Below are 14,575 nucleotides of genomic sequence, written 5' to 3'. Positions count from 1 at the left end.
TGGAATCACCAGGAGAGCTTTAAAAAGGATGGATCTCCACACAGATTCTGATTTACTTTGGGGCATAGCCTGGGCCCTGAGATTTTTAAAAGCTCCTCAAATGATGTTACTGTGCCATCAAGGATGAGAACCAATATCCAAGAGTGCGTACAAATCACTGGGAACCTTGTTAGCATGCAGTTCTGCTTCAGTAGGTCTGGGGTCAGGGTCTGAGACTCTGTTTCTAACAAACTCAGGAGATGCAGATTTTGCTGGGCTATGGGCCACACTTTGAGTAGCAAGGGCTTGATAAAATGATTCCCTTGCCTAATAACATCATAGACTTCTTGTTACCCACATAAGAAGATGCCTCAGCCTGGCATCTCAGGCTGGCATCAGAGTCATTGAAGACCCTCCGACAGCAGTGGTTCTTAAGTGTGACTAATATCTGAATGATCCAGGGGCAAGTTTTAAAAGATGTATATTCCTAGACCCCACACGAAGGCTACTGAATCGTACTCTTCAAGGTACACCCTACAAGACTATTTTGGAAACACTTCCCAAGCGTTACAGAAGATCAACAAGGTTTAGGAGACACCATATGCTTCTAATACACTTTTCCAGGCTCATTTCCCATTCATTCAACCAGCAAACATCTAGTGCACCTGCCTCCTACCAGGTATTAGAAAACAAAGATGAAAACAGTTTGATCCTTACTCATGAGAGATTGGCAAGATAAACACCAAAACTAGATTATTAACTACTCCCCAGCCGTGATGTAAATGTTCACCCTTCTACTTACGGTCTTCTCTTTTGAAGACCGTCTGGGCCCCTCAGCATCCCATTGTCGCCCGTCCTGATAAAGCAAACCAGATGCCCTCTTTACCGCATTTGTGCCCCCATGCTAGTTTGGTCATCTCTTCCAATTTCGCTTCCCTTGGTATTAAAATAGATCTCAGAGCGGAGAAAAGGATTTACCCAAAGTGTCACAACAACCGTTAACATTTACATAGTGGCTTCCTTGTGCCTGTCATTGTGCTAAGCACTTTTCACAGGTGAAGTGTGTAAGAGTCTTACAATGGCTTTATAACATAGCAATTACTATCCCCGTTCTATGCTTGAGAAAATGGAGGCACAGAAAAGTTAATTTGCCCAACGACACACAGTCGGTAGCCAGGCTGGGTTTGTTTGTTTAAAATTGTTTAAACGTTTATTTTTTGGAGAGAGACGCATGCACAAGCGGGGAGGAGAGAGGGGGGTAGAGGATCCAAAGTAGGCTCTGCACTGACCGCAGCCAGTCCAATGTGGGGCTCGAACTCACGAACTGCAAGATCATGACCCGAGCCCAAGTGGGAGGCCCAACCGACTGAACCACCCAGGTGCCCCAAACCACGTTTATTTTTAAGCCTTATACTCTACTGCCAAGTAGGGTGATAGGGCTGTAACGAAAAGGAATAACTTCTAATTCCCGGGCCTGAGCACTTTCCTGGCTAATTAATTGCGTGCTTGTTTCACAACTGAGACTCCAGCGGGAGGGCTGCGACTACGTCTTACATCTCCCATCGTGCCTAGTAGGGGTGCGAGCCCTCAGTAGGTGCTCAGCCACTGGTTATTGGATGGGCTGTCCCCACATGGAGGGGGGGGGGGAGGCGGGATGGGTAATTATTGAAACAAACAACAACACACAAACAAGGGCAACAACCTGTAGGTCTCACGTGACCACCAGGTAACCCTCCGCTATCCATCCCCCCCATCCTGGGCCCCGAGCGAAGGAGGAGTACCCTTCGGCTCCCTTCACGGACGTTCCCCGTCCAGCTCGGGTTCTGCGCTCCGTCCTCCCAGCCACAAGGTGCCCCCAGACCCCCGTCTCCTCTTCCGCCGCCGCCAGATCCTCGTCCTCTCTCCCTCTTTCCGCCGCTTCCTGCTCCGACGATCCGCGCTCCGAGCTCTGGGGCCGAGGCGCCCGAGGCTTCCCGATGCGCTCGGCCAGGTAACAACGCGGCGCGAACCGCCCGGCTCCTGCCGCGGGGCTGGGCTCGGGACGCTGGGGGCCCGGCCCGCCCGGCCCACTGGTGGGGAAGGAGGCGGGCAGATGGTCTGGTCTGGCCTGGCGGCCGAGGGGTGGGGGTGGGGGGCTCCTCCTGCCTCGGGGCGCGGGAGGCTTTGCTTCGCCAGGCTCGGCGACCGGCGGGATGCCCGTACAGCGGCGCGGCGTAGGTGCGCGCAGCCGGGCGTGGCCCGGTCCGCGGGCGCGTCCGAGGGAGATGCGCCGGTCGCGGTGCCTGCGGGGCGCCGGGGTTGCTGCTCGCCCCAGCCACGCCTGCTCCGCGGCCGCCCGCCAGGTGGGTCCGCCCCGCGCTCCTCCTCCCGAATCTGGCCCGGGAACGCGAGGAGCGAGGACAGGGGCCTTGGAATTCTGTGCCCGATCGTCCATCTCAATACCCCTCCGTTCCTTTACCCAAGAGTAAAAAACCGAAATCCAGAGATGGACTGACTTTCCCAAGGTCACAGACTTGTATCTGTTATTTACAAATGTCTATTCTTTTAAGTGTTTGTAAATAGACTACTGTTTCCTCTGTTCTGCCAGGGAATTAGGATTCAGGGAAGAGGACTCTAAAAATACTAATCAGCAGATCCAAATGAGCTGATCCGCATTACTGGCCGGTGACCCTGGCATTTAGAAGGAAATAAGCGAGGACGGTTCTTTTCACTCTGGGTACTTTGTATTTCTGGGCCTTGCTCCGAAAACTGGCCTAGATGCTTTACAAAATTTATCTCAGAACTCCTTGTCAGAACTGGGCCGGATTAGAGTTTACAATCCTCTTTTCTTCTCTCTTTCTTTTTCCTACCCCCACCTCCCCCCCCCCCGCCTTTTTTTTGTAAGGGAGGCTCAAGAGGTGACAGTGATTTGCCCAGTGTTTTATGGCTAGTTAGGGGGCACAGACAGAATTGGAACTCAGGTCTGTGATTGACACCTACTGTTTTCTTGAATAGAAAGCTGCTTTCAGCTGAAGGCAGCGCAGAACTTGACCTTCATAAAGCCCTCTCTGGATAGCATTCCTGGGAGCGGCTTGTGTACTGAAGTGTGTTGGTCCTCAGATATTATTTCACTTGTCAGAATAGGGTTAAGCAATAAGTGTAGCCATGCAGAAAATTCCTGCAGAGATGAGACAGATACCTGAAATTTTTTTTTTTGTACGAAATTTCAATAGAGGAGCTAACGAATATTAATACCATCTTGGTTACTTGAAGATTTTAGTCCTGTATGACTTAGATTGACTCAGTTACAGTCATTCTTGGCCTGATATATTTGTCATCAGTAAAAATTTCAAAATGTAGCTTTCTGACTGTATGTTTAACTAAATAATTGCCTTAAAGATATTTTTCTTTTTCTTTTTTTTTTTTAATCTTTTTTTTAACGTTTATTTATTTTTGAGACAGAGAGAGACAGAGCATGAACGGGGGAGGGTCAGAGAGAGGGAGACACAGAATCTGAAACAGGCTCCAGGCTCTGAGCTGTCAGCACAGAGCCCGATGCAGGGCTCGAACTCACAGACCGTGAGATCATGACCTGAGCCGAAGTCGGCCGCTTAACCGACTGAGCCACCCAGGCGCCCCAAAGATATTTTTCTATATCAACAAAAACTTCCCACATGCACCTCCACATCCCTCTGCTTCCCTCTTGGTTAGTCTTTGAATTGGGTTTCGGAACTGAATCGAACTCGGATTATTTTCTCTTCTAAAATATCTGGAGTCTGATTAGTTCTGTGGTTAGGGTTACCTCAAGTTTCCATTTTAACTGGTAAAACTGTGACTTAAGTCCCAATTTCAGTTGAGTTTAATATCAGCTTCAAACCACATTAAACTCCTACATGTCATATGACCTCTAGCAGAAACCACAGGCAGTAGTCCTGTTTTTTTCACCAGAGCTTCTCATTGGAGTGAATACATTATCGAAGACGTGTACTATGTTCCTCGTGTATCATTGTTCAAGGTCAGTCATCACTGACAGATTATTGACATGTACTCATCCTTATTTTAAAAAAATGTTTTCAATGTTGGGGTGCTTGGGTGGCTCAATTGGTTGGGCATCCGACTTCGGCTCAGGTCATGATCTCACAGTCTGTGAGTTCGAGCCCCCTGTCGGGCTCTGTGCTGACAGCTCAGAGCCTGGAGCCTGCTTTGGATTCTGTGTCCCGCTCTCTCTGCCCCTCCCCTGCTCACGCCCTGTGTCTCTCTTTCAAAAATGAATAAATATTTTTTAAAAAAGAAGAAGATTCTCAGCTGTGTAGATAAGGAAGAGTTTCAGTGAAGGCAATGTTTTTGTACTCTCCTATAGAAGAAATGAAGATTATATCCGCATTGACCCAGTGCTGTTTTCTTAGGGTATATCTTGTTTTTCTGGTTTCGGTCTTTTCATCATAGGATGGCACTAGGTCTGTGTCCGCAGGTGCTGTGCAGCCTGGGGGGCTGGCTCTCGCTCTACATTTCTTTCTGCCGCCTGAATAAGCACCGAAGCTATGAGTGGAACTGCCGGTTGGTTACTTTCACCCATGGAGTCCTCTCCATAGGCCTCTCAGCTTATATTGGCTTCGTTGATGGCCCCTGGCCTTTTACCCACCCAGGTAGGTGGAGACATTAGAGGGCTTTCCCTAACGGATTATATAATTTGGGGGTAGTCTTGGAAGGATGGGACATTTTCACAGAATGTGTACAATATTGAAGAGGAATTACCGTTATAATTTGTACCGGGAGTCTTCATTTTTAACTCTGATATTGTATGTGTCCCTATTTCTGCTCTTCATAACTCTCTGCTTTTGAAGCAAATTTTAAATGCCTGTTACGTTGTAAGCCACCGAAATGTACAAAAACATAAAGCTAATATCAGTATCTTCCACCACCACTCCCAAACAGACACAAATGGACTGTATTACACATACTTTTTGATAGCCTGCAATTTTCACTCGATTGTATTTTCGAAGGACATCTATATAGATTTTTTTTACCCGTCTTGATTGTGATATAATATTGTGTCGTATGCATACATCGTCATTTATTTAACTCATGTCTCATTATTTGGGGCACCTATATTGATTTTTAAGCGCTGCTAAATGTCTGAGTATTACTTCCTTAGAATAAAAAAGTTGTGTCCCCTTGAATTAGTTTGCTGGGGCTGCCATAACAGAATGCCAGACTGGGGAGCATAGACAATAGAAACTTATTTACTTCCGGTTTTGCAGGCTAGAAGTCCAAGATCAAATTGTTGGCTGGTTTGGTTTCTTCTAAGGCTTCACTCTTGCTTGCAGGTGGCTTCCTTCTTGCCGTGTCCTCACGTGGTCTTCCGTTGGGGTGTGTGTGTGTGTGTGTGTGTGTGTGTGTGTGTGTCCTCATTTCCTTATTTTAGAACACCAGCCATATTGGACTAGAGCCCACCTTAACAACCTCATTTTAACTGAATTACCTCTTTAAAGGCCCAATCTCCGAGTACAGTCACATTCTGAGGGAATTGGGGGTTAGGGTTTCAACACGTGAGTTTGCAAGGGACAGTTCAATCCAGAAATCCCCTAGGATGTGATTTTTTTTCAATTCCTTAGATCCTTTTTTGTTTTAATTGCCTTAAATTTCTATAGTGAGCTTCTGAGTTTTTCCCCAAAAAACTGTCAAACTGATACGAAAGCAGCTCTTAAGCTTTGTGTCTCGTATGCAGGTTTCAAATAGATTTCAACGTGTCCTGTCCTTGTACTTGATTTTCTTAAGCTGGGAACACACTAACTTCTGGGGTTCTTTCCAAGGCCCGCTTTCAAGAAGGGTCAGGGCCACCAGTGTCCAACAATCTAACCCATTAAGCTAAGAAATTAATCCGACATCCAGGGCAGAATAACTGAAACAGTCTGGAAACAGACCTTTAAAGCTGGTTAAACAAACACGTAAAATAAAAAGAAGAAGAAAGCAAGAAACTGTAAGATTTTAGTTGAAGGAACAAAATAACTGAGTGGACACGGAGATAATGGCTGTTGCTCAGATCACTCATTGAGAGCTGATTCATCAAATCCAGCATTTCCTGGGCCTGTCACATTATGTGGTTTGATAAAGACCAAGGTTTTAGATTTTAGTCTTGGTCGTCATTACAATGCATGTGCCTGCCTTTGTTTTTGCTTTCAGTGACGCAACTGATCATCGTGGCCCTGTTGTGGGAGACAACAACATAGGACCCTCGTGCAAGGTCACTGTTATTATACGATTCCCGGTCACTCAGTTTGCTTCTGTCTCGGTTTATTGCAGGCTCACCCAATACACCTCTCCAAGTGCACGTACTGTGTCTCACCTTGGGCTACTTCATCTTCGACTTGGGCTGGTGCATCTATTTCCAGTCTGAGGGGGCCCTGATGCTGGCTCACCACACCCTGAGTATTTTGGGCATCATCATGGCCCTGGTGCTCGGAGAATCAGGCACAGAGGTCAACGCGGTCCTCTTTGGAAGTGAGATTACCAACCCCTTGCTACAGATGCGCTGGTTTCTCCGAGAAACAGGGCACTACCACAGTTTCACTGGAGATGTGGTGGACTTCCTCTTTGTGGCTCTGTTTACCGGAGTGAGGATTGGCGTCGGAGCTCGCCTCCTTTTCTGTGAAATGGTCTCCCCCAAGCCCAAGGGGTTTGTGAAGGTTGGGGGAGTGGCGATGTATGCTGTCTCTTGGTGTTTCATGTTTAGCATCTGGCGCTTTGCGTGGAGGAAAAGCATCAAAAAATACCACGCCTGGAGAAGCAGGCGGAGGGAGGAGCGGCAGCTGAAACGTAACGGACATCTCAAAACGCGCTAGCCAAGGCTTCCTCCAGATGCCGGATCGGGTTAGTCAGCCACAGGACCCAGGTTGGAGATAGCGGCTGTTCTAGAATCAGGCTCATAACACACTTAGGTTTCAAGAAAGGGCTAAACGTATCAGGCAGTGTGGTCAGTCTTTGAGTGGAGCCCATACCAGTATTAAAACACTCACGTCTACCGTGGCGCAGGTGTAGAAAGTGAGACTACTCAGGGGTAGTTGTGAATGAGTCAGAGCTGTGAGGTGGGGGTGGGCACAGCTGCCTTCCTTTTTGTTCGTGGTGTCCCCGGGTCCTGTCGTCTCTGGGATGCTTGATGGTTAGACCGCTCAGGAAGGAATTTGAGAATTTCTTCGAGAATTGACTCCTTGAACAAACCCTTGTTCCTGCTTTCCATGTAGCAATTTAAATAAAGTCACCCCATTTACTCTAAAGTGAGGGACTTCTAGGAAGATGCATGTCTGGCATTCTGAGCCTTGGATCAGGGAAGGGGCTGTGCTTAAACAAAGGGAAAGGATGAGAGAAGTGACCCTAAACCAACTGTCGAGGGGCCCCAAGACACCCCCAGGTTCAGTGCTTTGCTGAGGGGACTCACATGACTCAGAATGTAGTGCAACTCCTAGCTGTGATCAGTTACAGTGAAAGGATTCAAGGGAAGAGCAGTGAAGGGAAAAGGTGTTTGGGCAGAGTCCAGGGGAAACAGGGCCCGAGCTTCCAGAGTCCTCTCGCAGTGGGATCACTGAGGATGCACTGATTTCCTCTAGCAACAATTTGTGGCGATACGTGTAAAATGTCCAGCGAGGAAGCTCATTAGATGCTCAGTGCCCCAGTTTTTTACTGGGGGTCATGCAGGCAGCCATCGCCTGGCATGTAGCAGAATTCCTGACTCCCAGAAGGAGAGCAGGTGTTCAGCCTAAACCATATTGTTTGCACAGTGTAGGCACGGTGAGCCATTCTCATCAGCTAATGAAGGGAGCCCTCCTGAAATCTAAGTTTCCAGATGCCAGCCAAGGGCCAACCTTGCACGGAGGCCTTTCCAAGGACAGGAGTTCAGGCCTGCTCTGGTAACTCTTTTCTGTACAAAAACCAGGGAGTTAGGGCTTCGGATGAGAGATGAATGAGGTGTGGGCAGATTTACCGAGTCCTGTTGTACGGGTTCTGCTCTACCGAGAAAATGATGCCAATTCTCAGGGCTTTTGTGCATTAATCTCCTAGGCATGAGAGGCTGTGACTGAATTCCATAGGGATTTAGCATGTGGATTCCACTGTGCTTGAGATGGCAGTTCAGGTTTCAGCCCTGCTATACATCCTGCAAACCAGAACCAAAGAGTAAAGTGTACCGGCCTCAGGGGGATGAGGCGAAGTTTATTTTATTTTTTCCCAAACACATTCCCTGTAGCCCACTTCCTACGTTTTCTTTTCTCTGAACAGGGTGCCACTCTCTATGGATAAAATCAGATGGCAAGGCCAGTCCTAGAAGGAAACAAACAAAAATTTCTCAGTGCGATAGTCTATCATCCCACCCAGGAAAAGCAAGAACGTAAGCTTAACATGAGAGATTAGGAATCAAGACTTTCTGGGTTCTTTTAACTAATTTGCTCCTCACTTGCCAGATCACTTGGGCAGGTCACTTGTGTTCTCTATCTCAGTTTAAACCCTGTTGTGAATGAATGTAGGACTTTTATGGGGAAAGGGACGATTTATTTATTTGTGTGTTTGTTTATTTATTTATTTGCTTGTTATTTATTTATTGGATTATGTCATTTAGACCCCTGGGGATTGATTTGCTTAATTGGTGAGTAAATGTGTGGGGCTACCGAAGTCTAAGCCTAGGTCAGTAGGAAGTCTCCGCCCATTCTATGGTCACCGGTAATACGAACCTAACGAGTGGTCTTGAAAATGGATGTCAGTGCCCAGGCATGATGGAGCGTTGGAATGGCATGACGTCATCATTACTCTGGGAAAAGCAACTTTCAAGGCATGTTGACAGTGGTCTTTTAAAATGACTGTCATTTGGTTAATGAGTTTTGCTGCAGATGGAAACAATCTGACAGTAGCATCCCGTCTCTTTTTTTCCCTGTGATCAGTATCCCCAGAATGCTGGTGAGCTTCTTTCCAACAAAACTGTGGTCAAAGTTGGATGCCGGGGAATGCTGATTCTAGCAAAAGCCTAGTGAAAAAGAGTGGCTTGGCGCAGGAGCTTAAAAAAAGAAAAAGCTGGCTCTTGAATTTTGGCACAGTGCCACCTGTTCCATACCAGACAAATGAATAGACTTAATCTGGTACCAATTTTTTTTTCTTTTTACTCCTCAGACGTGAAGGGATTGCAGACCTTGGTGTTTTAGGGGTACTCCTGGGAATGTACGTAGGTTTCTTTTGCGTTTTGAATAACCTAAATAATAAGAGAAGAAAAATAGCTCACTTCAGCTTTTCTTGATGCTTTAACTAGTAACTCTGAAGGAACCTCCCTGAGAGAAAAATGGGAAATGAAGGTGACTCAGCAGTTAAGATGCTGAGTTTTGACATCATGGGTAAACGAAGGGCTAATTAACATGTGGTATGGTCGGACAAAATGAAGTGTTTTATTCATTTGCATTTGGATTACTATGTAATAATTCCTAACACTGCTCAAGAAAGATTTATATTTCAATAAGATTTGTACTAAATTTTATAAAAATAAACAAATTTTTATCAACCCAGAGTCTGCCTTTGTATCTTTGGTGTGATTTTGCCAAGAAGTGTAAAAAAAAAAAAAAAAAAAAAAAAAATGGCGTGTAGAAATGTTGACCCATATTTATAATTATCTGTGAAATACCACTTATCTGCTCTTAACCATCAACCATTCCTAATGCTGTTTACTTTGCAGGGCAACAATCTACATACAGAATACAGAAAACAGTTTGCTAAAGACTGAGGAAAAACTTCCTTTCTTTATTTTTGCCATTTGTTTGGGCAGTTGCCTTGAAAATGATGTTGAGTGGGCTCCATTAAGATAAGGACCCTCGGCTCTCTTCAGAACTGTACCTCCAATGCCTAGAGCAGTGCTAGACACATAGTAGGTGCTCAATAAACATTGAAAGAAGAATGGGTAAGGATGTGGTTTAGGATAGCCAGTCTCCCTCCCCTACCCCCTCCCCAGGGAAACCTCAAAGAGCATGCATGGTGGATTGTGTCACTGGTGTCATTTTTTTAGGTAAGGGACTAATGACCATGGGGAGTGTGTTCCACCTAGATTGGTGGGACTCTTCTGAAGGCATTCTATAGTTAGAGCCTTTAGAACAGTCTAGAGCTACCAACAGTTCTAAAGAGGCTTTCAGGGATGTTTTTACCATTAGAGCTTTGTGGGTGAACATAGAGATTTTCATCATTGAAAAAAATAGCTCTGGAATGAATAACCACTGGCTTAATTAAATCCTTTGCTTACCATCTTCTGAAGCTTTCCCACAGCAAATGCCTTCTTTGCTCACAGCTAGAACTTTGGGTCTGTTTAAGTTTGGAAAGATCTTGAAAGCAGCCTGCCAAGAGGTTTTGTATGCAAGGAAGGGAAGGTGAATTAGGAAGCTTTCCAGTTTGTTTTATTCCTGAAGCTCAAGTAGTGAGGCATTCTTGAAGGAAAGAGGAGAACTCATTTTTTAAATGCATGATTTGATGAGTCATTGGGTCCAATTAATTTCGTACCTATTTATTAGGGTATGGCAAAATGATATTTACTATGTTTAAGAAAGATACAGGTTTGGAGATAAGGTTTGCATTTTGGTCATTTTATACAGATGGCTAGAGCTCTTTCCAGTTACATGCCAAAAACACGCAATTAAAAGAGTTCTCGGGGTAGAATTATCCTGGGGTACACCAGCAGGTGGCAATGTGTCCTGGTCTGATCATTAGGAAAGTGGCTTGGAACTTTTATGGGGTGCTATTCTTTCCCAAAATAAACATTACAAAATTAGCTGGCTGTGCCCTGAAAAAATAAAAAAAATAAAAAAATCAAGCAATAAAGAGTCATCTTTGGCCTCTGTTTATCTTTTCCTTTTTTTTACCCCGTTCTAACGTCAGCCTTAGCTCATGCATCTATTCAGGGATAATGATCTTTTCACGAACTGTTGCAGGTTGACTTTTAGAACCAGCATCATGAAGAGGTCCTCGTTTCCCCTCTCCACATCCACTCTTTCTTAAATTTGCTTTATTACCTGACTTCCACAGAAAGGCTGAAGACGCTCACCCACCAATGCAGGCTTGAACTCATTGACTCTGAAAACAGGTAAAGGGACAGCCACTTAGGGCAGTGGCCCGAGGAACTGAACCGTATTGTATGTGGTACTTACAATTGCTACACTACGGGGTTATGCAATCATAAAACTAGATGGATAGCGACAGGTACCCGGTAGGAAAAAAAATAAGCCCCCTCCCCAAATATTTGGGAACTCTTCAGAGAGAACTGCAATGCTTTCTACCGGATAAATGCACTTTATTTGCTGCTCCCATTTCTCTCCACAGCAAGCTTGTGAAGTCGCTGTGGAAAGCACCATGCTTTCTCCATTTGGCAACTCAGACATTTCACTTTGCCAAGGCAGAAGCAGCTTAAAAGCAATATTATACCAAGAAATCCTGGCTCCGATTCCCATACTCTCGTTCCCCCCAGCCCTACGCTCCACCGTCCTCTAACTTTGCCCTGGCAGCCAGGATTTGTGAGCGGCGGCCCCTGTCCTGGGAGGAGGCCAGCAGGTGCCCCAGGTGAGCGGCCAAGGCCAAACCCTCTCTTTGCTGGGGTTTGCTGCGGAAGAGAGGGATGGTGTCCTGGCACCTGGACCGGAGTTCGTTGCCAGCAGTTTACAAGTAGTCGTTACGTGTTATCAGAAAATAAGAACAAGTACATTCCATTAAGGAATAAACGTTTCCAGGGCAAGGGGGCGGGTGATGCCTCTCATCCCGGACGCCTCAGCACTGGTGGAGTGCTCTTTGGCGGTCTCCGGGTAAAGCCGAGTTAGTACAAGCTAGACTCCAAAGTACAGCTCTCCGGCGTTCCCGGGGCCTTGAGGGCGACGCTGGGTCGGTGAGTGGGACTCCCGGAGACGGCCGGTTCCCACCTCCCTCCGCCCCGCAGAACTACTTTTCCGCTCCCCCAAACAGGACTCCGGCGGAGGCGTCCGCGCGGCCCTGGCGCGCGGGCGGGCGCGGGGGAGACGAGCGAGGCCGGGCGGCGAGGGCGGCGGGGCGGCCCCGCGCGCCGCGGAGGGATCCCGGGTGAGGCGGCTTCCCGAAGTCAGAGGGGAGGAGGCCAAAAAAGTCGACGGGGGAGGGGAAGCGCGAGCTCGCGCTGGACGCGGCCGGGGCCGGGAAGACAGAACCGGAACCGGAACCCGTGCGCGCGCCTGCGATCGTCGTGCGGCCCCCACCGCCGGCGGCCTCCTCCGCTCGCCGCGCGCGCTCCCGCGAGGGCCCCAGGACCCGGCGAGCCGGTCCTGCGCTCCGAGTGGTCGCTCTCGCCGCGCCGCCGGCCTCCGGGGCCGGTGCTTCGAGGCCGGGCCGGACGGGAACCTCCCGCCCCTCGCGGGAACCGCCGCCTACCGGCGCGTCGGGGAGGAGCCGCCGCCGCCCGTGCCGACTGCGGAAGAGTCCGGGCCTCCCAGGGATGGGGAGCAGCCCGCGGCGCTGAGAGACCAAGTTCCTGTCACCTCTGGCTGCGGGACCCCTTCCCCCGGCGCCCGCGGTCGTCCCAGCGCCCGGAGCTTGGTGGGGGCGGCGAGGAAGACGAGAGGGGTCCCCCGGCCCGGGGACATGGGGCCGCGCGAGCCTGGCGCGGGACGGCCCGAGACGCTGCCTAGGCTGCGGCCACGAGCGGCCGGCAGCCCCAGATAGAGAGCGGAGACCACAGCGGCTGGCCCCGCGGCGGCGGGGACTCGCGAGCCCCCGAGACTCCGGAGGAGGAGCCGACACCCAGCCCCGAGCTGATCCCGCCCCAGCCCCGGAGGGACTCCCGGGCCCCTTCCCTGCGGCTCGCCGACTTCCCCCCCGTGACGGAGTTTTCTCCTTGTGCCTTCCCGAGGATTGCTCTCTAGCTCTAGAACTCGCCTTCTGGCAGACTTTCTCGGGTTGTTTTGGGAGATACCCTGTTTTGCTCCGACCTACATCCCCTTTCCTTGACCCCTTCCAGTCGGACGTTCTAGATGACTGAATGGAGTTTTGAGTTGGACTTTTGTGTCCCTTACGGAGTCGGGCCTGATCCCAGAGCACTGGGGGTGGGGTGGAGGTGTTACTGTAAAATGCAAGTTGGATAAAAGAAGGACCTCTCGCCAAGGGCCCCAATGAGCGGCACACAGTCCACTATCACCGACAGGTTGGTATGAAGCTCCCCTTGCGCTTTAGCTTCCCTGGGTTCGGCCTGACCTAGCAGCGAGTCCGTGATAGCCGATTGCCTTTGACCAGTGAAGTTGACAGGCATAGGAGAGAGGGTTGTTTAGGAGCTCTGCAATTAGTCTGGGGTTGCTGCCAAGTTAGCCGGTTGATTGGATTTGGAAATGTAGCTTTTTTATTTTTTTTCTGGGGAGAAACTTTTCTCCAGATTCTCGGCGAAGGGGTAGGTAAAACCATGATTGTGGTTTTGTGTCTGTACTGTGCATTGGGATTCTGTACTTATCTTGGAACCAGAGGAAGGTCATTTTGGGTGAAGGTCAGTGCCCGAAGTCGGCTGGGGTATTGGTGCATCATCAGTTTTACTCCTGCCCTGTAGTTCTCCAGACCCTGTTAGATTTTTAGGAATTGCTATTTGTAAACTTCATTCTGAGACTGCTGCATGGTGGTTTTTGAACTTGATCTTTGAATGTTGACCTGCGTAGCGTTGATTATCTAATAATTTTACAGAATGTTGAAATTACTGGTAAATCACAGGCTCTTGTTGGAGCTAAAAAAGGGGGAGAGAAAGTCATGGGGCTTGATTTTAATTGCTGCATTTTTAGTATTTTGTCTTTGAGAAGTATTTACATTTAAGGGATACAAACCCTAAGCGAATTAGGTCGTACAAGCATGGCAGGTGGATTTGTTGAGTTCTGTGGGTCCTTTATAGGTTTTATTTATGTTGCTGGTGGTTGGTAAGTGGAGCTTCTTTACCCTTAAGGGTTATTCTTTGGAATATTATTTTAAATGATAAATTCCACTACTATATTTTATTTCTGACTTTCATGATGACATTGTATGCTGATTCCAAATTTCAGTCAACCTTTTTTTTTAGTCACTGTTCAAACCATTACATCATCAAAAACAAAAATCAAATGACTGAACTAGGGGGCCAAAGAAAGCACTTTGATGAAAAGCGCAACCATAGTGCTCTTGCAAAAAAATAGTTGAATTTCCTAATAAGAGAGTTTCACCCAATTGTAAGACTCATTTGTTGATTTTAAAAGAGCCAAATTCCATTATCATACCATAACAGCTACTCCAGAAACAGAACTTCCTCTTCCTGTTGATGCTTTCCAGTGTCACGTGAATGTTCACCTAAAAGATTCCATCAAATATTTAAACTGTAGTCTTTGCGTATTTTTCTTTAAGACGAATTTTGGTTTTCAGCTTTTCAGATTGTACCCGTATCCTGAGTAGCAACAATTCTTATCTTAATTTCCTTGAATCATCCCCAGTCCTTTAACTTTCAGGGTGTTTTGGTACTGAGACATCACTTGAACGGGTGTGTGGGTAATTGTTTTTATTTTCCTGGTTCATTCAATTCTTGCCCTCTCTGTTGAGCCTTTAGACAAGAAGTCTTATTAGGAAATAGTGTAGTGTTGGT

At 47.7% G+C, this 14,575-nt stretch overlaps 2 protein-coding genes across 6 annotated transcripts in view; both read left to right on the top strand.

Annotated features, from left to right (window-relative positions):
- The first annotated feature begins 1,766 nt into the window (after positions 1-1,766).
- On the top strand, positions 1,767-9,028 carry TLCD5 (TLC domain containing 5). Of its 2 annotated transcripts, none has more exons than XM_027036753.2 (3): positions 1,767-1,969; positions 4,430-4,604; positions 6,262-9,028. In XM_027036753.2, exon 3 carries the CDS (start codon positions 6,366-6,368, stop codon positions 6,798-6,800), a length of 435 nt encoding a protein of 144 aa, XP_026892554.1. In that variant the 5' UTR covers positions 1,767-1,969; positions 4,430-4,604; positions 6,262-6,365; the 3' UTR covers positions 6,801-9,028. The 2 variants fall into 2 exon arrangements, with proteins under 2 accessions (XP_026892554.1, XP_026892551.1); XM_027036750.2 differs by having other exon boundaries at positions 1,838-1,969; positions 4,405-4,604.
- A 3,176-nt stretch (positions 9,029-12,204) lies between these two features.
- Positions 12,205-14,575, top strand: part of ARHGEF12 (Rho guanine nucleotide exchange factor 12) — a 149,809-nt gene continuing 147,438 nt past the window's right edge. For 2 of the 4 annotated variants that reach the window (XM_027036746.2, XM_027036745.2), the window contains exon 1: positions 12,207-13,132. In XM_027036746.2, the coding sequence (XP_026892547.1) occupies positions 13,101-13,132 (32 nt within the window). In that variant the 5' untranslated portion in view covers positions 12,207-13,100. Of the gene's footprint in view, positions 13,133-14,575 lie in introns of all 4 variants that reach the window. The other 2 variants (XM_027036747.2, XM_027036748.2) reach the window with 2 other exon arrangements.

This window comes from Acinonyx jubatus, chromosome D1 (genome assembly GCF_027475565.1).
Source record: "Acinonyx jubatus isolate Ajub_Pintada_27869175 chromosome D1, VMU_Ajub_asm_v1.0, whole genome shotgun sequence".
Taxonomy (NCBI): domain Eukaryota; kingdom Metazoa; phylum Chordata; class Mammalia; order Carnivora; family Felidae; genus Acinonyx; species Acinonyx jubatus.
Note: the sequence above shows the minus strand (reverse complement) of the source record. Positions and strands in the feature narration are given on the sequence as shown.